At 41.0% G+C, this 27,013-nt stretch overlaps 1 protein-coding gene and 1 non-coding gene across 5 annotated transcripts; one reads left to right on the top strand and one right to left on the bottom strand.

The window, feature by feature from the left end:
* Positions 1-8,706: 8,706 nt before the first annotated feature.
* LOC117816421 (E3 ubiquitin-protein ligase RBBP6-like) lies at positions 8,707-25,397 on the bottom strand. 4 transcript variants are annotated; one of them, XM_034688675.1, is made up of 20 exons: positions 24,294-25,397; positions 22,776-22,875; positions 22,052-22,091; positions 19,506-19,547; positions 19,290-19,378; positions 19,116-19,212; positions 18,866-19,008; positions 18,599-18,771; positions 18,092-18,195; positions 17,602-17,969; positions 17,430-17,493; positions 16,687-16,744; positions 15,938-15,992; positions 15,518-15,847; positions 14,887-14,982; positions 12,846-14,730; positions 12,107-12,723; positions 11,910-11,980; positions 11,700-11,787; positions 8,707-10,858 (listed from the first exon to the last, which is right to left on the bottom strand). In XM_034688675.1, the coding sequence occupies exons 1-20, from the start codon at positions 24,457-24,459 to the stop codon at positions 9,880-9,882; spliced, it is 5,565 nt and encodes a 1,854-aa protein (XP_034544566.1). In that variant the 5' UTR covers positions 24,460-25,397; the 3' UTR covers positions 8,707-9,879. The 4 variants fall into 4 exon arrangements, with proteins under 4 accessions (XP_034544566.1, XP_034544567.1, XP_034544568.1 ...); XM_034688676.1 differs by having other exon boundaries at positions 11,700-11,784; XM_034688677.1 differs by having other exon boundaries at positions 12,846-14,676.
* A 1,321-nt stretch (positions 25,398-26,718) lies between these two features.
* trnal-aag lies at positions 26,719-26,800 on the top strand. The gene has a single exon. It is a non-coding gene; the product is annotated as a tRNA-Leu (tRNA).
* The last annotated feature ends 213 nt before the right edge of the window (positions 26,801-27,013 follow it).

The following is a 27,013-nucleotide window of genomic DNA, read 5'->3' as shown; positions in this document are numbered from 1 at the left end:
GAGCTGGGAAACACGTGCAATACCCCATCAACGCCCACAGCCGACAGACTCCCTCTGCTATCATCGCTCTTACAGCAGCAGCACACATCAAACATTTAGTGTGTCTCAACAGCACAGTTTAAGATATCTAGGACACATTGAACCACACAAACACTCACACAGACCTCTACTGCTAACATCTCACAGAGAAGAAGACTGATGAGCGTTGTTGGAAGCCGCTGTGTGTTTGTGTGTTTCTGAGCTCGTGTGCGTTGGCAGTAATCAGTTGCTACTGGGTCTCCCTGGCTGTGTGATTCCACTCCCACTCCCACTCCTGTTCGCTTTCTTCTTCGCTTCCAGCTCGTCTCATCCTGCTCACACTTACTGTCTCGTGTAACTCCAGCAAGACTCCTTCTGCTCCACAGGATTATTTCATGCATTTTTTACTCCAGCTCTGACAGTGTGCTGTTCAAATGATGGTTTACATTAGTCACTGAATACACACACACACACACTAACACACACACACGGTCAGAAATACATCCTCTGTGTTATCGGTTGAGGATGGGTATCTAGGCCAAACATTATTATCAGTGTGTGGTAAGCGCCCCTTGGGTGTGTTTCCATGGTGACCATCACATAACATTACATATGTGGAAGTGTTTTATTCCGTGCCTTTGTCACTAATACACACACACACACACACACACACACACACACACACACACACACTCGCACACACCGCAGGAATTGGATTACAGATCAATAATCCTGATCAATTGTTGAAAATGCCATGACAACCACCTGAGGGCACATCCTGATACTGGGCGTGAACACGCACACACACACACACACACACACACACACACACACACACACACACACACACCAACAATACATACATACGCACATGTACAGGAACACATGAGCAGAGTAACACGGAGCCCCTGCATACTTTTCTACTTGATCTGGTTACGTTGGTGGTACAGGCAGAGGTTAAAAGGCCAACACACACACACACACACACACACACACACATACTCATGGTCAGTGGTGTCATTTCATCTTTTAGTGTCAGTTTTCAGAGCAGGGGGTTACAGAACAGTAATTATCTGTCACTCTGTTGGACGTACATCTTGGACGTCTTTGCAGTCTCTCAGTTTTACCTTAATGTGTCTGTTCACACAAAGCTTAACATTTGGCCAGTATCTTTATACTCAAAATACTTTTGATTACTTGCTGGAAATTAAAGAAAGAAGCTCAGAAAGTCAGAGGGATAGCTAAATGTTCTAAGAAAGTTTTGGTGTAAAATTTACTTTAAAGGACTTTTTAAAGTAGCTAGATTAATAATTACAGTGTACTCCCAATTTATAATGAAGTCTATGAAATGTTCAGAAAACTTGTTTAAAAAAGTGCTTGTCACAATCCCCTAAGGCTCGACGTGATGTTTTCAAGCTGCTTCTTTTATCTTATCATCACTTCAAAACCAAAAACTCTCAGTTAAGTCTAATACTGGACAAAGAAAAGCAGCAAACTTTCACATCAAAGAAGCTTGAACCAACAAATGTTAGTCTCTTCTTCTTTTTTTCTTTTATTTTGGATTTTAAAATGTATCAAACATTACTGTCCATGTTGATATGACGGTCAGTAACAGTGTTTCATTAAATGATAAACAGGCAAGGAATATAAATATGATCCAAACAAAGGTGATGCAGATGTTACAGTAATGACATGATACAGAAAAACTCCTATTCTGTATAATCTTACCAAAATCTCCCTGTCCTGCAACACATGTTGATACATCTTTAATATTTTGATTCATACCTGGTTGATTCATGTTTCCAACCTGTTGCAATTGCCCTCGAAGATGACTCTTTGCTGACTCTTCTTAGTGATAACCTCTCTTAAATATTTACCCAGAATGCACAACTTGAGGGATCCCTTAGTTTTTTTTGTGTAGCTAATCATATCAAGAATCTCCTCCAATAAACTTTTCACTATACCTTGTAGTTTTCTTCCTATAACTAATCCATGGTAAACCCACTCCTAGCGCTTTTATACTACTGCTATAGTTAGGGACCATCGTATTAGCTAATTTAATTCGTACACATTCACACACCGCTGATCAACAGCGGGAGCAATTTGGGGTTCAGTGTCTTGCTCAAGGACACTTCGGCATGTGACTACTGGAACTGGGATCAAAGCGCCAACCTTCTGACTTCTTCTGATTGATGGACGACCAACTCTACCCACTGAGCCACAGCCGCCCATCCATAAGAAGAAGAAGACATTTCATTAATCCTCAAGAGGAAATTCAATATTTCATTATAATGAACATGCTACACACATAGGCTGAAATACACACACACATGCACAAATAAGATCCTATGGGACATGCACTAACAGAGAGATAACAGAGTGAGATTAATGTAGTCTAAAGAGCGCTTCAGTGTCTTGCTCAAGGGCACAAAGGCAGTGTCCAGGAAGTGAATTGGCACTTCTCCAGCAGCCTCTCCATACTTCAGTCCGTATATAACTGTCTACTCTCCAGTTCCAAAACCAAGTCCCTACAGACTGAGCTAATGCTGCCCCCTAAATCAATTCATTATTGAAGGCTAAGATTTTTTAATTGCATTAAATTTTAAATTAAATTAAAACATTTTTTTTTTTTTAAATTCTATTTTTGGGCTTTCATGCCTTTATTCTGAGACAATAGGACAGTGGATAGATTAGGAAACCAGGAGAGAGAGAGTGGGGAGTGACATGCAGGAAAGGGGCCACAGGTTGGAATTGAACCCAGGTTGAGGACTATATCTATACATGGGGCGCACCCTTTTTAAATTACACTTTATGTTTTGAACAATGAGACATGTGACATTAAAACTGGGTGAGATTTGGTGATTTGGGATGAAAATGCCCACCAGTATGTGGATTACCAAAAATGTGGACAGGTATTTATGAGCTTTTCTTCGTGGTGATCCCCGAACTTTTCCTCTAGTTTCCCCACAAAGTTCACATTATTGTTTTTTAACAACTTTTGGGTGGATTACCATGAAAATGTATGCACACTTTGATTACCTTTCAGGTTTAACTTTTTATATTACACATTGTAATTTACAATGTGCAATATCAAACAGTATTGCATTTCTAATCACACTAAGCCTTTCAATTGCAGCTTAGTTGGAGTCACGAATAAAAGACGGCAGTAACTTTTTCACCAGCAGAACAGGCTGCTCATACCTGCAGATTTTGCTGTATATTAGATAAACAACAACAGTGATTCTAGCATACAGTCACATTACTGACTCATCCTTTTTATTAGTTCGAGGAAAAACAGAAATCTATCAGACAATACATTCCCCAAACCCTCTCTCTTCTCTCTCTCTCTCTCTCTCTCTCTCTCTCTCTCTCTCTCTCTCTCTCTCTCTCTCTCTCTCTCTTCTCTGTCACTCAGCTTTTGTCTGTGTCTGCAAGCACAAATGCACAGTGGCCCATACAGATGCATGGGCAGTCATGCACAGACACAGCATCGCGTATACACACAGTACATTTATGACAGAGAGATAAGGCAGAGTTAGTTTGTGAGCCAGTCAGCGGAGAAGCATCTTTTCTGACAGTAGGCAGAAGTGAAGTTGCTAAGCAACCTTTGGCCTTGATGACAGGAAATGATGTCACGCTTGTAAGACAAAACACAAGCAGACACACATGCACGGGCTGCACACTTAAAGGTGTACACATGCGTGCACACGTGTGTAAATGCAGACACATACACATGCAGAGTGTCCCTCACAGGCTGGTGTTCGAGATGAATAATGAGTTGTGATGGTAATCTGGCTAAGGGTTAAAACAATATATTAATCTTCTCTAATGGTCCCACTGATCCATGAGTCCATTAAGTATGACCCTAGATATGTACACGGACACACACACACACACATACATTACAATCCATGTACTAAGCTGAGAATGTGCTTTTATGTTCTGCTGTTTGAGAGAAAAAAATATCTGCTACTCTTTCATTTCTCAGAGTTCCCTCAACCCGCCTGTGAACTCATCTCCTGCCTTCAAACGACTTCATCTGTGATCCACCAGTCACGCCATCCCCCCCAACTGGGTACGCACACTAACAACACACACACACACACACACACACACACACACACACACACACACACACACACACACACACACACTCACTCACTCACTCACTCACTCACTCACTCACTCACTCACTCACTCACTCACTCACTCACTCACTCACTCTCACACACTCACAAACAATGAAGCTTATTGCTGTGTGCTGTGGGAAAGAGAGGGACTGGTATAAAGGGCTGTGTTTTGGAGCGGATGCATATAGGAGAAGATTTTTATTGTTAATCTGCCTCCCCCTCGTGTTAAAAGTTGCAGGACTCACAGCTCCACACAGTGTTCAGTCTGTCTCACTGCAGTTGATTCCCTCTGGGACATTTGGCCTTCAATAATTCATGTTTGTGAAGGAATGAGCTGCCAAAGACCATGAAAGTCACCATTGTGTCAGAGGGCTGCTTTCTAGGACATCCTGCCAGACAAATCCAGTTATCTGAGAATATATCTGTTAATCCACGAGCTGCAATTCATCTTTTTTTATCTCCAACATGCTGGTTTTATATTTATCCCTCATGTACGTTCAGCTTTAGCATTATAAATACCAGCAGAAGTGCATTATTAACAATTGAAAAAGTTCTCTTTATCATGTCTTATTGCACAGAAAACCAACAAAGCAGGTAAATCCAAAACAAACAAAAACAGGTTTCCTGTTCCTCTCCCTGCCTGTAAGGGCTTTACAGAGAACGCACCTAACATTGAAATTAAAGCCTCTACTGAGTCCTCTCAGAAAACAAAAGCACACATTGGTGTTAAAAAAAAGCCTAAAAGCAGGAGGAGAAGACAATTTACAAACAATCAATACTTTTATAAACTGTAGCATACCTTATTCTAATACTACTGCACAGCAGAGAGAATTTAAGAGGATTCGTTTAAGATCTTTTATAAATCCAACAAAGACGATCGACCGTGTGGTGTGGCAGACTAACGGTTCCAAATCACTGGACCTCTGTGCCTGATTGAAAACGTGATGATGTAGAAGATCAACAGATCAGGTGGGATATCAGTGAATCTGAGACCTTAAAAGTCTTGAACTACTAAAGTGCATATCTGAAATGTAGGAATATCAAGTATGTTTAAGAACTGCAGGCTTTGAAATAATGGGGAAGTGGGAGAATCCCAGCTGGCGTAACACTGTGACACTACTGACTTATTTATTTTGCATTTAAAAAATGAATAGAGACTAGTTTCATATGTGCTTGTTCTCATGTATTACTATAAGATGTGAAAGGATGAACCTTACAGTGATAACTCATGATTAAATCCCAATATTTGGTTACCTCACTGGACATATGATATGTGCTTTTTCCAGCTGAGCCTGTCATCATAATTACTCATAAGAACTTTACATAGAGACATGTTCAGGTGCATCATTAACAATGACAATGGGATGGATATGATCTGAACGATTTCTGTTTTTAGGATGAAAGATTCATGTTAAGAGATCATTTTATCACATTTGAAGCAGATGTCCATCTCATCTACAACTCTGTTCATGAGAAAAATATTTGTATGTATACATAAAATGGGCATCTTTATTCATTTATAAACCCCAAATCTATGAAATATTATTCACATGTAAAAACAGAAACAATGTAATGTGTGTGCAGAGAAAATGAACGGAGAAGTGCATGAGTTTAATATCTATCTATTTGACAGATGACCTCACAACACGTCTTCATTTTTTGAACTCCTTTTATTTAGCTTCACAAAAGATGATATGTAGTACAGTTCAATGTTCAGGAACAGCATGGACAGATGTCTCTAAATGCAAAGTGAGCTTTGGAGTCCATACAATGTCTATGAATAGTTCCCACATACAACAAAGATGGATGGTATCCTTTAACCCTCCTAATATCCTTGGGGTCAATTGGACCCCATTCTAAAATAATGACTAACATCATTTTTTTGGCTTCTTATTTCATGAATTTTCCTAATTTAATGGGAACAACTAGGAAAACATAAAATTAAAATGTTATGTTCCAATTTCCTGTAAAAAAAAAAAATGCATAAGTGTTCCTTGGGGTCAAATATGTCTTCAAATTTGAAGACATTGTGAGAGAAAGTTTTTTCTTGGGATTTGATGTTTTATTCTTACTTTAATGTTTGTATTTTATATTTTGTTATGTGCTTCATAAAAATGGTTTTGAATGGTGATATTTAAAAGTACTATATGTTGAACTAAATTGAAGTCTCTACATATGGAGACAGAAGTAGGTAATGATTTAAGACAAAACTTCCAATAATCTAAAGGGAATAGGCCAGAGTCAGAGCAGATCAATAATGGTCCCTTTGTAAAACTGTTTTGATGAATGCATCAGGAATTTAATTTGATCAATAACATCAGTGTGGTCTACTTAAACGTCTTTTAATAAAGCTGTTTAATACACTCTATTAATCTCTATTTATGTACGAGTTATTCCTTTAACACTGTGCTGTTGTACAACAATCATGATCATATCCTTACTTCCTTCATTTCATTATCCCCTAAATCACTTTAATCATCAAGAGCTTCATCTAAGTTGTTTATACCCACAGCTGTCTTACTGAGAACAGTTATGAAAATAATTGCGAGGTGTTTACAAGTAGGTCTGAAATGCTGGTGTTAAGTGTGTGAACCCAAATAATTAGAGTGATTACTGTCTTTGCTCTGGTATACATTAGATATAGTGGTAATTTAAAAAGACAGTGGCATGTTTGTTATCAGAGCGTGAAGTACGACACACATCAACAATTGAGGATTATTGGTGCCAGGGCCGGCTCGTGGCATGGGCAGCATAGGCAAATGCTAGGGGCACCGGCCGTCCATAGGGGATGCCGCTTGCACCCTAAATGAGTGAGGAGGAAAAGTTGAAGCTAACAGGAAAACAGTATTGTTTTATAATATAATTTGGGGTTAAATGGGACGGACTGATGCCAGTATACATTTTAACGCTTGTGATTAGGGGTGAGTATTGCCAAGAACCTCTCGATACGATACACATCATGATACTTGGGTCACGATATGATATATCACGATATCACAATATTGCGATATATTGCGATATATTGCGATATTCTACACAGTAAACTAAGAAAAAATAGAGATGGTGTATCTGTAAATCACACAATATTAATCAAAATTGAAACGACAAATTAAGTCAAAACTATTTGATTGAAAACAGCTTTTCCACTTTATTGTTTTTGAAATACTAAAATCGTATTTTAGTTCCAACTCAGTTAAAATGTGAATTTTTATGGTTACAAAAATATTGATATCAAGAGTTGAAATATCGATATCATATTGGAGGTCAAAGTATCGCAATATATTGCTGTATCGATATTTTTTCACACCTCTACATGTGATTCACTTTTGTTTTTAAAAAAAAAAAAAACAAGGTTTGCAAAGCAGTCCTTGACGTCTTTAAGTGTTCATGATTTACCTGTTTTTGTTTTGTTTTATTTACACTTTGGAAGCTGTTAGCTTAATTACACATAAAATGTAGGCTAGGCTTAAATACGCATTTTGCTTCTGCCTTTTCAGTCATCACTTTATACATTACTATTGCTTTGTTGAAAGTGTCTGCACTGTAAAAAAAATATTGTTATATAATGACTGAATAAACACTACTAGCATGCAGCTAGTTTAATGATTGATAGTCACTGCCTGATGCAAATATGTACAGCACTGTTAAATGTTGTCCTGTTGTGTCTGCACGTGTCTTCTTTAACATTTCCTCATTGCTGCTTTCTGGTTGTCTTGCTCTGTGTATTTTATGTCCATGGTCACTTTCTCAAAAACTGTCATATTAAGTCATATTAAGTTATGCAGCTTTTAGTCATTTTTAATCGTATGGTGCTATTTGTACTTTTCTCTTCTTCTCTTTTGTTTGTTTGTATTTTGGTTTCTCCTCTACCTTCTTATTTTGATTTTATTTTACTCTATTTTTATCTTTGTTTAATCTTAATCTTTTCAGGGAGCCTTTTTAACATCTGGCAAGGGACTACGGATGTAAACTAGCCTTTTGGCTAACTCTGGCATATTTACAGAAGTGTAATATAATATGCATGGTCCTTTTTAATAATAAATAAAAATAAAATACCATTACTTTATGTATTTCACAATTGTGTTTTTCCCCCTGCTAAATATAAGTGTTGTTACCATTTTATTAATGTTCATTTAGAGGTCTTTTTCTTTTTTTAATAAAGAGAACCTGTAAAACATAAATCTGTATGTTTCAGTGTATATGTGATGTGATTGTTGGAGTTGGTTTCAATACAAGGGGTACCAGTTAAAATATTGCCAGGGCACCAAGTCGGTTATGGCCGGCTCTGCTGTGTTCACATTCCAACTTGGACAGATGTGTTTACTTTGGATGAAACCAAATATTTTTTGTTATATATGAATGTAGATTATTTTTGTAATAGTTTTAGGACAGGTAGAAAAAGTCACCCTTGCATACTCACATCTTGCTCCTCAGGTATGGATGTTTAGATTTTGTCAGTGTAGTACAGCAGAGTGTACCCTATATAACCCTTGTTTGTGTGGTGCTTACACAGCTAATGGTTCAAACACTGATTAAAAATAACACTCCAACAGTTTCATCAGGTCAAAACATTTTAATTAAAAAAAGAAAAGGAACAACTCATTTGTAAGAACACTAGTCCTCCACTTCGTCCCAAAGTCACGTTTCACTTTCACACCACCACACACATTCACACACTCATCAGACATTGTGATGAACAACTACTGCACCTTTGGAACAAAAACATGCAGATTGATTTTCATTTATTAATAAACACATCCTAGATGTTTACAATCCAGTGTAGCATGAATGCATTAAAGGCTTCATTTGACTTAAAGGACCATTCTGGTACTTCTGCATGTATTAGCACATTCATCACAAATATTTTACTGCTGAGCATTTCCAAAGAGTTTGGTGAACTCACGATATTAACTGAATTTTAGAATATCATATTTTATGTAGATTAATCCTTGAAGTTTATCTTTGTCTTTGTTGTCTTTTCTTAATTTACAGCACAACTTAGATCAAAACAAAACACTGCACTAGCATGAACTGAAACTGATGGCTGCGTCAAAATGAGATTACAAACAAAGAAATGTGCAGCAGGAATGGATAATGTACATGACTTGTAGCTGATGTGCTAAAACATGCAAAACAGTTAGTCCTTGAAACAAGAACACTCTCTGCAATGAAGGTTATTCAGCATTTAAACCTTGAACGGCACACAGGGATGTGAGCAAAACAACCAAGGGAAATTATTATTATGTGAAGCAACAGTTCATCTCTATTTACAAATGAATCGTACAGAGAAAAAGCAATTCCTCCTCTGCAAAGAAGCAATCACATCCCTGAGTACAGCGCTTCTTATTTCAATCGCTCAGATTGACTGCTGTGTGATCACTTATTATCTTCCAGTCTTTTTCTGGCTGGCTCTACGTTGATCACGATAGTGCAGCACAGCTTGTCTCCAGAGTTTTTCCTGACCTGAAGTCACAAAAGAGGCTCGCATTGAATATTGAGGGAGCTTGAGCAGCTGTGAACCAGGCACAACAAAGTACCGTGTGAGTTTTTGGGGGGTCCTGCGGTGACATGAAGTGTTTGAGTAACAGTCACACGATCTTCCTTCAGTGTCTCGGACAGTCAAAGTTCGGTTTCATTCCTTCCCTTCAGAGTGGCACATGGAGCAACATGGCATTGTTAGCTGTTATTCCTAGATACATAATTATCTCAAAGTTACAGATTTTGTTCCCTGTTAGCATGGAGTGCCTTCCTCTGCTTTTTCGGACTTCTCCTCCTCTTCCTCCGCATCTTTGTCTTTGTTCTTTTTGTGTTTCTTCTTCTTGTGTTTGTGCTTGTGCACCTTGTGTTCCCCTTCTTTCTCCTGGCTGCCGTGCTTCTTGTGCTTTTTGTGTTTCTTATGTTTCTTGTGTTTCTTCTTCTTCTTGTCGGCGGTGGTTCCCGAGCCGCTGTGGTTGCTCAGCGAGGGGCTGTGGGAGGCCTGGCTGACGGAGGGACTCTGGCTGCCGCTCCTTCCTCGCTCTGGTTCCGAGCCTTCCCCTTCACTGTAGTCGGGTACAAAGGCCGCCTCGTCTGTCTCACGACCCAGGTCCGAACACAAACGCTGCCTCCTGGGCTCTGGGCCACGACTGTCCTCTCGCCCTCCTCCAGCTCTCCCCTCGGCTGCTCTTTCCTCCTTCCCTGTCGTTCCTCGCCCCTCCTCTCTTACTCCTCCTCTCCCCTCCTCTTTTACTAAAGCTCTTGCTTCTTCCCTTACTCCTCTCACTTCTTCCCTCACAAGTTTTACTTTTGGTTTATCAGAATTTTTCTGTGCTGGCCGGCCACTTTTACCCTCCTCCTTTGGTGCTTTCCCTTTCTTCTCCTCTCCTCTCACAACGCCTCTTTTCTCCTCCCTAGTGGCCTCCTTGCCTTCAGTCTTGACAGGCTTTGGAGCTTCAGCCTGCACCTCTCTTCCTCTGCCTTTCTGTGGCACTGGTGACGGCTCCTTGGGGGCATTAAGTCCATTTTCCTGGCCGTCTTCATCATCCTCTCTCTCCCATTTGGAGCGAGGAGGAGGCTGAATGAGCGGCTCCTCTCTTACCGGGCTGCGTGGTGGGCTGACACTTGGGCTGCGGCCTCTGCTGGTCACAGGGCTGGATGGTGGCTGCTCTGCAGGCTTGGATGGTTCACTCTTCTGGTCTTTGTCTGAGTCCTGCTTTGTTTCTTGAGTTGACCTTGAATTAAGGAAAAACAGACATGTAAAAATGAATAAATTTAAGATTGACCTAAAAAACTAAATCAAATCCTTATAATATGAAACATTCATATTTGTGCAAATTACACATTGTTGAACCTAGACCTGACCAACTGAAGCAAGCCCAGATCAGATGAAGCATGAGGGGGTGCCTATATCACCCACACAGACTTGCAACATGGGCATGATGGGTGCATCACTTCATCCATCACTCCTCTTACCCTGATGCACCCATCGCTCTTGAACAGGGTTAATCTGGACTTCCTGATGATTCTGAAGTGCTTTTCTTGAGCCTACACAGCTGTTTAGTCCCAATCCCCTGAGTTCTCTTCACATTGTGTGTGCAGTTATGCTTACTTTCACTATTGAACATAGCTGTGAGTTCAAACCGTTGATTTCAGAGTAACATCTCTTCCATGTCTACATAATATTCAAACATGGTTGTTTGAGAAATGAGGAGCTACTCACTGCATCATATGCATTTCGACCAAGACTTCCAGGGTCTTTTAGACCCCAGAACTACTTTACCCTGAACAAAAAGGTTCTGTGCCCCCCATTGTTGTCTGCCTTTTGAAGGCGGGGCAGAAGTCCCGGGTAGATTGTGCAAATCAGGCCAGTGACGTATGGAAGAAATAAAAAGCAAATGCACTACACCACCAGACTAGTGGAGGGCAGTAAAACAGACGAATGCCATTCATTACAGATGACTTTAACACAAATAACAAAGACGCAGCAATGACAGAGAAATTCTAATCATATCTGGAATTGAAAAATCTGAAAATTATTTTGTTTTTGATGTTTCAAAAGCACAACAGTCTCACCTGGTGGAGCTTGTCGTGCTGCTCGAGAGTGCCTTACGACTGATCCTCGGTCTGCGTTTCACGGCAGACTCCTCACCATCCTTCACTGCTGGAGGAGGAGGTTGACAGCAAGGAAACACTTTTAATCAACGCTTAACTAAATGGCACCAAACAAAATCAAAGTTATCATCTCTTCTCTCAGGCATGTACACACACAGAGATTCAAATTACCTTCTCTGTGAGCAGCAGCCGGTTTCTCTCCTGAGGGTGCACTCCTCTCTGCTCTGTCCTTGGAAACACTCCTGGGAGAAACAGGAGGATGTAATTACATTTCATAACTGTGTTTACAGAACCGCTATAACAGGCTTTCTTTCAATCAAAGATATGAATGTTGCTTTGACAAGCAGCAGAGAATAAATGTAACGCACCTGTCAGATTTAGAAGCTCTCTCGGACCCCTCCCCTTTCTCTTTTGCGGATACGCTTGGTTTCTCCGGATGATCTGTAGTTTTCTTGGTGACAGCTGATTTCTCTGCAATGGTCATTTTATCCAGAGAGACAGATCTCCCTCCTCCACCGCCGGAGTTCTTTCTTTCCGTCCTCACCGACCTCTCTCCATCAGCATCTCTGTCAACTGTAACTGAGACCTTTTGTGAGCTGGAACCAGAGACCCTGTCCCTCTCTCTGTCAGAACCCACCCCTCTGTCTCGGTCGCGTTCTGATCCTGAGGGTCTGTCTCGCTCTCTGTCCGCTCCTGAGCTTCTGTTATGCTCTCTGTCAGAGCCCTGTGATCTCTCCCCAGCACTTCCTGGTCTTTCTCGGGACCCTCCCTTCTCAGCGGATGACGACCGCTCCTTTCTCCTGGCACTTTCTGCTGTGCTGCTGGGTCGGTCTCCTTCAGAAGTGCTGGATGCCGCTGATCTGTCTGAGGTAGAGGTTGTCCTCTCAGGACCTGATGGTGTTCTGTCTGAAGGTGGAGTTTCAGTGCTGCCTTTTCTCCCCAGATCTCGGTTCAGCTTAATCCTCCTCTGGGCCAGAGGCTTCACCTGAATATGAAGAGAAGTCAGAGACAAAACTTTAACAAGGTGTTTGATTAGAAAAACTAGGCTTATTGGCTTTTTAGAACATAACAGTAAATCAAGCCAGATTTTGGAAGCAGTAGACCCACCTGAAGGTCCATCAGAGGTCTGATGGATCCTCGATCTGCATCATCTCGGCTCGTCTCTCTGCTCGTCTCTCTGCCCATCTCACGACCCGTCTCACGGCCCATGTCCCGGCCTGTCTCACGACCCGTCTCACGGCCCATGTCCCGGCCCGTCTCACGACCTGTCTCACGGCCCATGTCTCGGCTCGTCTCACGGCCCATGTCCCGGCCCATCTCACGCCCCGTCTCACGGCCCATCTCACGCCCCGTCTCACGCCCCGTCTCACGCCCCATCTCACGCCCCGTCTCACGGCCCGTCTCACGGCCCATCTCACGGCCCATCTCACGGCTCATCTCACGCCCCATCTCACGGCCCATCTCACGGCCCATCTCTCGGCTCCCTGGTAAGGGAAGAAGACCAGGCCTGTCTGAGGGGGGTGGGAGTCTGTGGAGCGGAGGCTGATGAGACATGTGTGAGAGGGACATGACATCACCCCCTAATCCGTCTATCCTCCTCAGCTTCCCAGGCGGAGGTCCAAGCAACGAGCGGCCCTCCATCCCCATCCTCCTCCGACTGTCCACCGGGGAGGAAGGTCTGTGGAGGAGTGGTGGTCCGTGCGGATGTGGGAGCGGTAGGAGTCCGCCACCCTGAGGAAGATCTCGTCTACCCCGGATGTCATGCCCTGGTCGGGGGCCGTCATGAAGGGAAGGGTGGTGTAGAGAGAGGTTGTGGGAGGGCAGAGGAGGGGTCTTAAGGAGGGCAGGCCTCACTGCAGAGCTTTTTCCTTTCTCTTTTTTAGGAGTGGTTGAGTTTGGGGCATCTTCTGTTTTTTTAATGGACCTTAACGGTTTAGAGACAGATGAGGAAGATTCTTTCTTTTTGGTGACCACTCCCTCTCCAGTCTTTTTCTTCACTTTGTCACTCTTCGCCTTCACAGCCTCCGTCTTTACTTTAGCCTTTACCTTCAGAGGCTTGTCTTTCTTTGTCTTGTCAGACTGAGGTTTGGATGTTGGCTTGGTTGAGGGTTTGATGGATGAAGAAGAGCTTTTTGAGGCTGGTGCTTTGGTGGTTGTAGCGCCACCTGAAGGCTTTGAGGACACTGGAGGGACATCATCCATTGGCTCATCTCTGACAGGTGTAGCATCACCTCTGTCCATCGACTGTGATTGTTCAGGCTCGTCTCCACTCCTCTTCTTTTTCACTTTCTTTGTCTTCAGGACTTTAGTGCTTGTCTTAGTCCCTGATGAAGAGGAGGATTGAGGATGGTGAGGTGGAGGACCTCTATCATCTCTCCCTCTTCTCCCTCTCCCCTGAGGGGAGTAATCTCTGGGTGGAGGAGACATTCTGTCCCTCTCCCTGTCTCTGCTGCCTCGACCTCTGTGATGCAGTGAGGGATGTTGGTGTTCATAGTCTTTGTAGTATTTGTTGTACCAGTCTGCGTACTGCTTCTCCCACTGTCGATACCGCTCCCTTTCCCAGCGATCTTGTCCTCCAGGACTCAGACCCTTCATCTCATAGGGTTCAAGCTCCCGTGGCGGTGGCTTTCGCCCACCAGGGCTTCGGCTCCTGTAGCCACCAGGAGAGCGAGACCGTGACCTAGACCTGAAAGGTCCTGGTCCCTCTGGTCCCTCCCAGACTCCTGGCCGGTAGGGAGGAGGAGTCCGCGGTGAGCCAGAGCGCCGATATCCAAAAGACCTCGAACGAGAGCGGGACCTTGAACGTGAGCGTCCATAGCTGCGTCCATTCCGTCTGGAGTATGGGGAGCGTGGATAAGACCGGCCATGGGAGCGTGAACGGGAGCGGGATCTGCTGGGGGAATACGAGTAAGACCTGGACCTGGATCTGGATCTTGATCTGGAGCGAGAGTAAGGAGAACGGCTGAATGGAGAGCGACTATATGAACGTGACCTAGAAAAGTGAAGGAGTGAAAAGACCAGAAGAACAAGTGCAGAAAGGAAGAAAGAGGATTATGCCAAGGAAGAGATAAATGGCCTTAAGGATTAAGTGTGTGTAATTAATGGAAGAACTAAAGGCTCAGCAGAGAGGCGGTTTTGTGGAAGTTACCTGGAATAAGATGGTCTTCGTCTCTTTGGTGCATTTCTGTACTTCATGAGCTCTTTGTGAAAGTCCTTCGTAAACTCATCCAGTTTGGATGTTACTCTGTGGATACAAAAACAAACACATTCTAACTCTCAAATCTTTTACAGTTTGAACCAGCAGAAATGTTTACTTTAATGAAGTCAAAGTCCACCCCCCCCGTGTCATCATTAAACAGCTCGCTGAGCAACATTTCATCCTACAAATGTTCCTGTATAAACGGAACATCAGAGACTAGCCTGGAGTTGTCACAGATATGAATTATTTCTACTGAAGTATGTGAGGTCGCATTAAGTGTTTTCATTTCCAACTGTTGTCAAAAAAAAAAGCAGGAGACTTGAAAATCCAGGAGCAAGACAAGGACACAGAAAGGATTATCAAAAGGGTTGGTTATTACAGGATCTTACTTAAGTCATGGTGCTGGGAAATTAACCATAAAACTCCAAATGCTGGATGAGTCAAACATTTTTTAAGTTTTCCAACAAATAACCATCAATTTATTTGTCATTGTTTGGCCAGAGATTAACATCCAAACTAAATCCACATCAGCAAAGGGCTGCTGTCATAACTGTTAGAGACCTAAGAAGAAGGGACTCACTTGTCCTGTCTGTGATGCCGCTGTCTGTAGAATTCCTCCTTGGAGAGGGGGGGCTGAGAGAGGGAAGGAGGAAGAGGGAGAAGAGGAGGCTGGCCACCGGGGGGGAAAAAGGGAGGGTTGAGCACTGGTGGTCCAGGGGCATAAAGAGGCTGGGGCTGGTAACCCATTGCAGGAGGAAGGAGGCCAGGGCCAGTGGGGAAGGGTGGAGGGTAGGCCTGGGGTGGAGGTGGGTAAAGGGAGGGAGCTTGGTACATCGGAGGGACAGGAGCAGGTGGTGGAGCTGTATGGAGCTGATTGGAGTTGTGCTCTCCTCTACTTCTGAAAGACCTGCTACAGAGTAAAGAATAGAAACAATGTGAGACTCACAAATCACAGCACACATTTTAATTAGGACAGAAAGTAACAGAGTCAGGTTTTTACCTCTCCCAGTTTCTGCCTCCCCCTCTGCCAGAGTGGTGGGGCCGCGACTGGTGACCTAATAGAGCCAGGAGACAGTTAGTCAGCATTTATTTATTCTTTCTCTTAAACTCACTTAATGTCAGATGAAACAAGATTAAACTTCTTGAGGGGAATAAAGTCAGCACACTAAATGTCCTTTTGAACTCTTAATCTGGGCTAACAGCACAGGCCATCAACGAGCAACAGACTGGTTTCAGCCAAAAGCCTTCTTCGGTGTTACAGTTAATAGGTGAAAAATCACATATCCAAAGAAGAGGGCCATCAGTAATGAAGCGTGCCTTTGTCCCCACAGCCCTATCTATAAGCTCTGCTTCAGCCGAAACCCTTTTCAATCAGCCTATTTTATTTTTTCTTGGAATGATTGTGATTGTGACGATTTCTGCTGCTGCTGATCGAAATAAAATTACTCATTCATTCATTAACTATAAAGTGCTTACAACAAATCTTGTGGGAGGATAGGACTTAAATTGAAGGGAAACGTAGGAACACAAGACCAAATTTTAAAAATGTCCTAGAAATGTGGGAACATATAGGGCTGTGGGACCATTGGGATGACCCTGTCAGTAACATATCCTAAATAAACCATAAACAGGACTTCACATTTAAAAACAAAAAAAACAGTGAACTTTTTTTAGTGTGCTGACTTTTTTCCTCTTTAGTGTTTCTTTGTACGTTTGGGTGTGCTCCTTTTTTAAGATGAAACATCTTACCTGATGAATGAGATTGTCTCATGGGTGGCAGGTGGCCAACAAAAGTTGAATGGTAGCCCTGTGAGGGAAATCACAGAGAGAGAAAAAATCTGATTACCAGAGTGGTCAAAGTGCTACAAGTCTTTCAGATTAACTTCACTCAAACTAAATCAACTTCTGTTTAACAGATGAAACAGCACTGAGAGGGAAAGCTGTTTGGGATTGTTAGAACAGCTTACATGTATGATTTGATTTTATCCCAAACTAAACTGAACACACCTCGCCCACTCCACAGATCTATTTTTAATTTGATAAATAATTGATAGTAATGAATTCACTTTGTAGTAGCTGATACTTAAGTGCCAAAACTAAGAAAATGAATCTCTCAAACACTCAGATACTCTTATATTTTATAACCTTTATATGAAGTCAAGTAAATGAGTTGTGCTTTAATAAGTCTATATTAAAAAACTAATACAAGACAGTCTTAGATACACTTATGAGGGTATCCGGTTAGTTACATATATGCATCTCTAATAATAATTTATTATACAGTATACTGTGGGTAACTCTCAGCCGTGAAATCTGCCCATGAAACCTTATAATGATCTTGAGGTGGTGCATTAATTTTGCACAATTAGACTAAGTTAAGAAATAAGTGGTATCAGATTACCTCCCATGATTTTGTTGTTGTAGCTGCTCATAAAAGTTAATGATATTAAAATTCAGCATTGCATGCATGCAGGAGATTAAAGAAGACTCACCTGCGATCCGCTTTCAGAGGTTTGTGATGAGTCTGGTTTTAGGATAGGTTCTGGATCCGTCTCACTAAAACAAAAACATGATGATAAAATAAATCAATCAATGAGTAAAATTGCCTTCTCACTCAAAACAAACAACCGAGTGTGTACTTAATGTATCCAAGATTAAGCTTACCCTGGTGGAGGGGGTTCACCCTGGCTGCTAGAGTCCATCGGTGAATGGTGGTCAACAACAGGTGGAGGGGCAGGTGAAGACGCATGTTCTTCAACAGCATGAGGAGGAGTAGGAGCAGACGCTGGAGCAGTGGAGGCGACAGGGGTAGGTGCGGGTGCAGGTGTTGGTGCAGGGGGTGGGATCTGTGCTGGAGGGGCAGTGGCGGGGATAGTAGGAGGAGGTTGAGATATGTTGGCCATGAGTGGGTCCTGCTGTCTTGAGTGCAGAGGTCTGAGCAGCTGGGGGCGCGGTGGAGGCGGGGCTGCGTTTTGGAGCTGTTTGCGAATACGCTTGGTGTATCCTGTCTCATTCTTAAAGTTATTCACCGCCTACATAAAGACAAAGAGATGACATTTTGAAGAGATGTACCGTTTTGCATCTTTGCTCTAAGTTTCAGTGAAATTAACCAGCAAAAGGGGACACCTCAAAATATATGCATTTCAAGAATTACCTGTCGGAGGAACTTGTTGGCGATGAGATTATCCGGAGAAACGTCGGATTGTTTGCACGTGTAGCAGATGTGCTCTTCCGAGTCTAACAAAGTAGTCCTGATACCTGAAAATAAATAACATGAAAATCTTTGAGTCTAAACAGTCAAAGACCATTCCTTTAACCTGCATAGTCTGCATACACCACACAGCATTTTCAACAACCACAAAAAGTGCAGATTCAATGACTCAAATTCACTGTGGAAAATAATACAGATAAGTTCAAACCATCAGTAACACGAATTCAACAACTTCTCTAAATATATTACACAAAGTGGCTGGAGATCTTCAATATTTGATCTTCAAAGTGGGTGTTTTGGCAATTTCCAAAAGGGATTTAGACTGTCTGTGCATAATGAGCATGTCAAGACAAATAAATAAATCAGAGTATGATCTTTGAGCCAATTCTGTTTTGTTTTTTTTACCCTGATCTTCACAACAAGTGCACATTATGACTAAACAAAACTCACAGTCATCGCAGTAACTGTTTCCACAGCAGGGTATTACTACAGCATCAGTCATCAGATCGTTGCAGATCGGGCACAAGAGTTCATCGGGGATCGGGTCTGAATCGTCCTCAGATGACGACTGGTCGTGTGGGACGAACGGAGGGCGCTCCTTCTTTCCCTGTGCGTATGCCTCCCTGTAGGAACAGATTTATTTTAATGCTGAGGACAGACAAAAGACTACTTTGACAGAACTTTATTCAAAGAATATGAAACAGGGTTGAGACGTACGCATCTATAGCAGGTATGGCGTATTCTCCAGTGCTGGTCAACATGGCTCCCTTAGTGCCTGGCTCTGCTTTCACCATAAAGCTCTGAGGGATTCCTTTGCTGGTTCTAACAGGCTTGGGTCCCTCCACACTCTTATCCTGGACCTAAAAGGTGACAACCAAACAAAGGCAACATCAAAGTTAATATTTCCCAATTAGAAAGTTAGGCTGCTATGTAGTAAAAATGATCCTAATTGATTCATGATAATTACCATCAGCAAAGGGCACTGACGAATATAATGACCCGCCTTTCCACAACGAAAGCAGGTGTAGTGAGCAGGTGGAGGTCCTACTGCTTTCTTGGAGTAGCTACAGAGACAAGTACGGTTATTTATGTCAAACTTAAAACGTAATGTGACAATGTTGATTTGTACGTGTATACTAACTGTATAGGGTCATATTCGTGATTGGACTGAGACATCATGGCTCTGATCTTGTCCTCTTCTGATGCATTTGCATCGACCAGGTTAGCAGTCTAAAAACAAAATGAAAGGTGGAGGGGAACAAAGAGACAAAGATGTCAGGGCCCTGAGATAAAGTACACATCAAATGACACTTCATTGTTTTTCTGGCAGTACACCCAGCATGTACACAAACAGTACCTTGGCAAGTTGGGCAAGTGACATAGAAGGAGAAGAATCGGTCTGCAGGAGAATCAGAGTACAGATATTAAAAGTATTAACACAATATAGATATACAGTGGAAGATATGAGCCCAGATAATTTCCCACCACGTGTCCAGTCCCTTTGTGCCTCCATCTAATTCTTGGCACTAAAGTTAATCCAAATGCAAGGAACATACAGGTATGAGGGCCAGACTTTTAGTCACGCAGGGTCGACTTGTCTGTACGATGGTAATCCCTGTGCCGACAGCGCTGAGTCATAATCCACAGGAAAATATTTTGAAAGCCTGATCTAAGGTTGTGTCTTAACACAGTCGCATATATATCAAAGAGATCCAAACTGCAGCATTATCAAAGAAAATTCCCCAAAACATGGTGATTTTATCTTTAAATGGTTTTAAAATGACAGGTTTTGATGTCCAGTTGGCAACTCTTCTTCAAATAAAAGATGCTTATGCTTAATGCTTAGGGTGGAGCCTATTACCTGGACATGCTTAGAGCTATTTTACAAAATGAGACTTGTGTATTTAAAGACCAATTTCCAAAAGAAAACAAATGTTCAGAACAGCTTATCACTGTATGGAAACAATTTAAGTGTTAAAATGAGGCCAGATTTTACAAATAAAGCAAACATCAAGTACTTCTCGAGTCTCAACCAGCATCTATTCCGAGCCTTTAAATAGAACTGTTGGTCTGCTTAATCCTCATATTTTTCCTCATCACATTTAAAATGCTCACTACTTGTACATCCTTCAGTACAAATCCTAACGGCCCTGCTGCTAGACGAGAGAGAAAACATTTGACATTTTAACTTGGCATGCAGTTTCCTCTAACCAGGCGACAGGGATTTAAAGTTTTTTGCACCAGCTTGTGAAAAGAAGTTTTCAAAATTGCTTAAAACTCTCATCAGAAACAGTTCCAGGTTGCTTAATGTCGACTAATCAGCCAGCAAGGAGTGGGCTGAAAAGCTTTAATGAAAAACGGCAAACACTTAAATGGTCAGCCAGGGAATTATGACGAGACGCTAATGTCTCTTTGAAGAAACTGAGCCGGATGAAGGTTTCAATTAACTAACAAGACTGGTCAAGAGTTCCTTATAGCTGTTCCCTTAATGACCCCTTCACCACCAGTGACACGTAAGACAGCCTTTGATAAGTCCCAAGCCCTGACAATTAATTTAAGAATCAAATTTTTGTTCTACAACAAAAAAAGGCTGCTGTTTCTCATTACTGTGAAAGTATCTAGAAGTCTGTGAGTAAAACAACAAGCAGGCAGGAGGAGCTGTCCGTCATGATATGTGGGGCTCGGAGGAAAGACTGGGTATTGCAGAATGCTGTGGAGGGAACACACAGGGATCTGGTGCAAGCGGTTCTGACACTGAACCGCTGAACAACTTTATTGACAGGTTCTGCAGCTTACAGCTTACAGGACACACTACACCAGTATACGTCTCACTGCAGCAGCAACCATGTAGGCCTTCAGAGATTAACAAGGTATTTAGTTAACGGATAAGGTGTCATTGTACTCGGTCAAAATGCCGCAACATTCTACTTCAGAGGCACGGCTAGCTTCTTTACTGATCCCCCAAACCAGTTTCACAATACACTTAGATCTAGAACCTGCTTCTTTGTAAAAAAAGACAAGTAGGAATCTGAATCATTTTCAAACATTTAACTCATCAGGGTAAATCTGTGAACCTTTGAGGTTTAACTGTTATGTTCAGTCCATACTCAATGCAAAGTAGAACATGTTCATGGTAAAAGTGTACAGGACAGAAACAGTTGACATTTGCAGATGTTACTGAACAACAGACTGAGAATATTTAAATTAGCAGTGTATGATTTTAAAATAAAAATCACTGGCGAGTCTTGAAACTGTTATTGAAGGTAAATACATTAAATCCCAGCCACAGTTAACTCCATTTGGTTCGGAAACCACAAAATAAAATATTTTCACAGAAAATAAATTACATGACTTAAAAAATACAAAAACTGCATTTTTTTTTCTTTTACAAACCCCCTTAAAAAGACATTTATCTAGCCTGAAGCAGGCTACAAAACCATTTCATTATGAAACACAGTCATTTACAGTTGTAATGATTTCTCAATCAGTTATAAAGAATTGAAACAATTCAACACTTGATAAGTTCGGAGCAGTCAAAAACAATGAATGCTAGTCTGTTGTTTCTCTCTCTGCTTCGCTTCACCTCACCTCACTCAGCCACACTTAAAAACTTTAATCTGCTCATTCGAACAAACACCTGGGTTTTTTTTTTTTTATAGAGAGAAACAACAAACTACTTGAAATGTGGAACCTCAAGAAAACCTCCCAGAGACATCAAATAACATATAGAGGTTGAGATCTCGACACAAATGTAACCAACACACAGTGAACAGAAGATACACACGACTCAATCTTTGTTGACAGAATGTTCTCAAGAAAGGTGACTTAAGCCAGAAAGAGGGGGAGAGGGAGAGAGGTGAGAGGAGGAGGTGTGAGTGTTGATTTTGGGTTTGTTTTACATACGGGTCTAGACGATCCCACCACAGCTGTGTCAGAACGATCTCTGTGGAAACAAACAGAGGACAGAAATTCATCAAAACATGTTCATATACTGACTGCACAACCAACTTTTAACCATGTTTAGGGATGCATGATGTTGGATTTTTTGCCGATATTTTACAACTCATTTAGCCGATTACCGATACCGATATTTTTTTCCATACACCTAATTGCAGAGATCATCAATTCTCTTCTGTATTGGAAATAGCGTACAGCATTATGGTGATACTCTTATCACATCCTGAGACAATCATAACAATAAGCACAACCAGGGCACATTTGGCCAATTTCACATTTGACATAGTAAGTAAACCTAACCTCTGTTCACAGGGAACATGTGAGAAGTGCAACTGTACAGCAATTAAACCCAAATTAAATAAAATGGTTTACTCTTTGACAGCAAATGTGCATAAACTAGTCAGCTACATGAACCTTACAGACTGCTGCTTAAATTCAAACTTAGCTTCAAACATACGACCAACATATGTGCAGCAGCCCATTATTTTATCGGTTAATCATATCAGCAGATATCAGGGTGTTGGCCGATATCCGATAGTTCATTTTAAAGCCGTTATCGGCCGATACCGATAATATCGTACATCCCTACAATGTTTCACCAAGACTTCCAGATAAGGTCTCCTTCTAAATCATGATTCCAGTCATAATTCACATTTCAAAGTATACTTACACAATGAACGTCCTGCCAGCAGGTTTTACTCCACCGATCGGAGTGCGGCGGACGATTACGGACGAGTGTTTCGGGATGTGGGCTTCATCGTCTGTGTATTCTTTAAAACACAAGACAAAAAAGTATTACAAACACAACAAAACAAGATCACTAAGACACCCTAACAATCATTGTTTCAACAGCACTTAGGGTATTTAAAGAAATCAGATATACAAACTAGATCATACCTCTATTAAAAAATGTAACATTTGTTTCTAAAGGAACATCAAAACCAGGAGACAAAGGTAAGTATGCTTTTGTTAGTAGAACCTCACAATTTCAACTCTAAAAACGAGAACAATGAACATATCATTTGAAGGTGACTCTTTTTTAATTACATATAAAACCAAAACCTTGAGACGTGGAAGTTTATATTCAAGAGTGAAATATCAACAAATATGAAATATCAAGTATGTTTGGATTCTTATACGTGAGCTGATTCTGGGGGGATTTAGACTTTATCAAACAGAAAAGGCAATTTGGGATGCTTCAAATTGCAGTTGGCGGTTTTCCCCTTTTCACTGACATACACAGGAAAAAATGCCCCTCCAAAAACATATACGAAATATACATATTTCAAAAGGTACTTATATCTTGAAAAATGCAAAAAAAAGATCTGCCAATAGAACAAGTGAAAATTTGCTTGGTAAGATTTCTTAAAATTAGCAGTGAAAACTTAGGCAATATTTTACCAGTATTATCAAGCTTAGTGTCTCAGAATAAGACAGGAATGCTAACAATCAGTAATTTTTCACTCAAAAAAAGATTTTTGCACAAATACATTTCATGTCAACTTCTTCATTTGAGATATATTCACCTTTATTTGTGTTGTATTATAGCAAGACTTCTCTAGGTTTAAGATCATCTTGTACTTGAAATAAGATGACAAAGTTTAATTTGAGCAATTTAAGATATGTCTTCTCATAGTTAGCTGGATATACTAATATTCAGTCATGTTTTTTTAGGATAAGCCAGCTATGCTCAAAAGTAGGTGTTTCATTGTGTGCATCAATCAATGGAGCTGTTTTCTGATAGATTCTCCAATAAAATGCATTTACTTAAATCAAGTAAAGTGTTTGTCTTAAATCAAGATTATCCATCTTCTACAAATAAGATATCTGCTTGAAAGTTGAATGAAATGTAAAATAAACCTTGTTTCTTCAAAATTACAAGTCAAAACAAGATCATTTCAAGATTGTTTGACTCAATAAGATATTTAAGATGCATTGTCTTAAAACAAGTCCCTCTATCTTGCTCAAATGTTTATTGATCAGTAAATGTATCTTAAATTAAGTGGGAGAAGACATTTTGACTAAAAATGAGACAATTTCACTTGGTAAGATTTGGAGTTCAGTTCAGGAACATTGTTGGATTCAAGGGAACCAAAAACGACTTACAAGAGACGAAAATACCTGCTTTAGATATTCCATTAACCCAAATATATCTGATGACATCTCCAGTCAGCTGACAACAACTTACCTTCTCGAGTCTGCGCATTGGTGATCTGCAGGTCGCAGTCTGTGGCCTTGAGGCGCTCTCGGCCCATGATCTGCTTCTTCAGCTCGTTGAGGGTGATATGCAGCCCATCGAAAGTGACTGTGTTGTAGTCCAGTTTGGAGGAAAACTTATAGTGAACACACGACATTTTTACAGGTCTAGGAACTTACGTCAATCAAGCACAAGAAGAAAAAAACACAGGCCTGTGATATAACAAAGTTAAACAGCGTTACACTGGACACAGGATGCTAATTAAATCTGGTGATTTTAATAGGGAAAGCTTCTTTATACTCGATGGAAACACTGTGGACAAAAGAAGGGACTAAAATAGGGAAGGGTTCAAGTCGCAGATGACGACAGAGTCCATGTTAGTGCCAAAGAAAAAGAACTGAGATTTGAGGCCAGTGCGCCATTGAGCAGCGCGACAGTTCTTCAAAAGTCCAATAAAACACAGCAAATCCAAGAAAGTCCAAGTAGAATAGAGAAAATATAATACGTGGAAAGTAAAATGCCAAGTCCTCTGTGATCTGTCCTTGGTGGGAAAAGCCCGCTACAAGCCGCTAAATGTGGCTAGCAGCAGGCCTGGGGTTTCCCGAGCATCAGTCCGTGTGCGTAATGTTTGCCTTACAGGAACAGTTCCAGCCAAAACAAACACTACCGAGCTCCACGAAGAGTCCTTAACGCTGCGCGAGAGCCTCCTCGAGTCCACGCGTGTGTCGTTTTCACTGTTAAAGGGGTATTCTGAAATGGAAATCTGCCGAACAATAGTTATATTAGCTTACTTAGCTAACCGCCAACCTCGAGATTAGCTTCGGTACATTCTGGGAGCACGGCTAAGTGCTCAACGTTGTAATGCTAACAGTAACAACTCAAAGCTGGCTATCAAAATATCATGTAAAATCAAACAGTTATGGGACTAGGATGAAGGTAATCTCGTACGACACACGATGTCTTCCAGGTAGAAAAAAAAATAACTTGTGAATCCAGTTTTAATTTGAATTTTAATCCATAAAATCCATTTCGGTTGACCGAGCTGCTTGTCTCCTCGCTGTTTCATCAAAATGGCGCTGGGCGGAAACGGATGTATCCAGGGTCCTTTCAAAGCGTATATAAGAAGACAAGAGGATTAAACTCCGGGATTGTTGTGGAAATTATTTTTTTATTTTATTTTTCAGATGTAGAAAAAAAAAATACGTCGACACAATAACTGATGTTTTTTTTTTTTTATATTTCATTTTGCTTTTCAAATTTAAACACGTTGACAGAAATAGACTTATACAAAGGACAGATATAAGATAAGATACTTTATTTGATAAAAAAATATATACGATAAAAATTGCATCAGGTTATGTAAAAACAAACATACACAGTATGAAGAACAGTGCGATTCAGATAGATACAGTAGTTGTTTGTGAATGTGCCAAGTCACATAATAACTTCCATGTAGTGGAATGAAAGAAGAGAACAGATGATTAACGGGACACAGCAGTGCTGGTGTTAAACAGTCTGATTGCAGATGGGATGAAGGACCCAGTCAGGTATAGTTAGATGTGACATGAGAGCTTCATAAATCCTAGTGATGCTTTTAAAGGCTGGTCTGTCGGTCACTGTTTAGTAACTGCTCTAAAGCTGTCATAGTAGTATAGGGTCTACCTGCCCTGACACAGTAGCTGTTGTAACAAAATTATGAAAGCCATTAGCGGACATTTTTTAACTCCATAGTCTCCTGATGAATGTTTTAAATTGTTTACTCACTTATTTATGTACAGTGGCCCTGAAGGACAAAACAAATTTACAAAAAATGAAATTATTTTACAAGGTTGGATACAAATTTACATTTTGGAAAACATTTTAACATTTTATAAAACAAAATTACATTAGCAAAACACTTTTACCAAGGTGAAATCAAATTTACATTTAAGGAAACAGATTTATCATCATATTATTGTAGTCTGTACATATTAGTCATGCCTTTTTGTTGTTCTTTGTATTTATAGCTGATGTTATTGTTATTATTATTATATTTTTATTTTGATTATATTTTTATTTGTATGCCTTATTATGCCTTGTACAAAGAGAGCACAGTTTACCAAAGTCAAATTCCTTGTGTGTTCAAGCACACCTGGCCACAGGGGCTTCCGTACATAGGTGCCACATCTGCAAATCCCATTCTTTTGTTTGCTGCGTAGCTAGGATGTGAAAGCATGGGGACTTTATACCACAAGTGCAGGTGAACCATCTTGTGAACGTGCTCTTCTTTGGTTGTCGTCATTGTATGTGTATTACTCAAGGTAAGACAAGCCCGTCAAGATATATATGATACTACATTTTCTTTTATAATGAAATGAATCGATATTACTTCATTACTTACGCTGACTGTGAAAACTTATTTTCGTTGACTTTCACAGGTAGCGTGGCCGAGCGGTCTAAGGCGCTGGATTAAGGCTCCAGTCTCTTCGGAGGCGTGGGTTCGAATCCCACCGCTGCCAAGGTTTTGTGATTGGTAATAGAGCCTCAGCTGTCTTCCTAGTTCTTGAAAGACTTAAATCGTGCACACTACAATCCTATGATAGAGGAAGGAATCACAGCGATTATATGATTAATACTTCAGCTCCTTGAGTTCAGATCAAGCAACAATCTCCAGTCTGAAAATATGAGTGCAATGCAATAAACAATCAGGACGTGTTCCTCTCAGAAGAAAA

This window comes from Notolabrus celidotus, chromosome 7, assembly GCF_009762535.1.
Source record: "Notolabrus celidotus isolate fNotCel1 chromosome 7, fNotCel1.pri, whole genome shotgun sequence".
In the NCBI taxonomy this organism is placed as follows: Eukaryota; Metazoa; Chordata; class Actinopteri; order Labriformes; family Labridae; genus Notolabrus; species Notolabrus celidotus.
The sequence above is the reverse complement of the archived record's forward strand: the minus strand, read 5'-3'. Positions and strand labels throughout refer to the sequence as shown.

Excerpts from the sequence above, each read along its gene's own strand:
- LOC117816421 (XM_034688675.1), bottom strand. The coding sequence starts at position 24,459 with ATGTCGTGTGTTCACTATAAGTTTTCCTCCAAACTGGACTACAACACA. Across the intron at positions 15,848-15,937 it reads GGAGGCAGAAACTGGGAGAG|CAGGTCTTTCAGAAGTAGAG; the intron begins GTAAAAACCTGA and ends TTTACTCTGTAG. Across the intron at positions 12,724-12,845 it reads GACCTCTGATGGACCTTCAG|GTGAAGCCTCTGGCCCAGAG; the intron begins GTGGGTCTACTG and ends CTTCATATTCAG.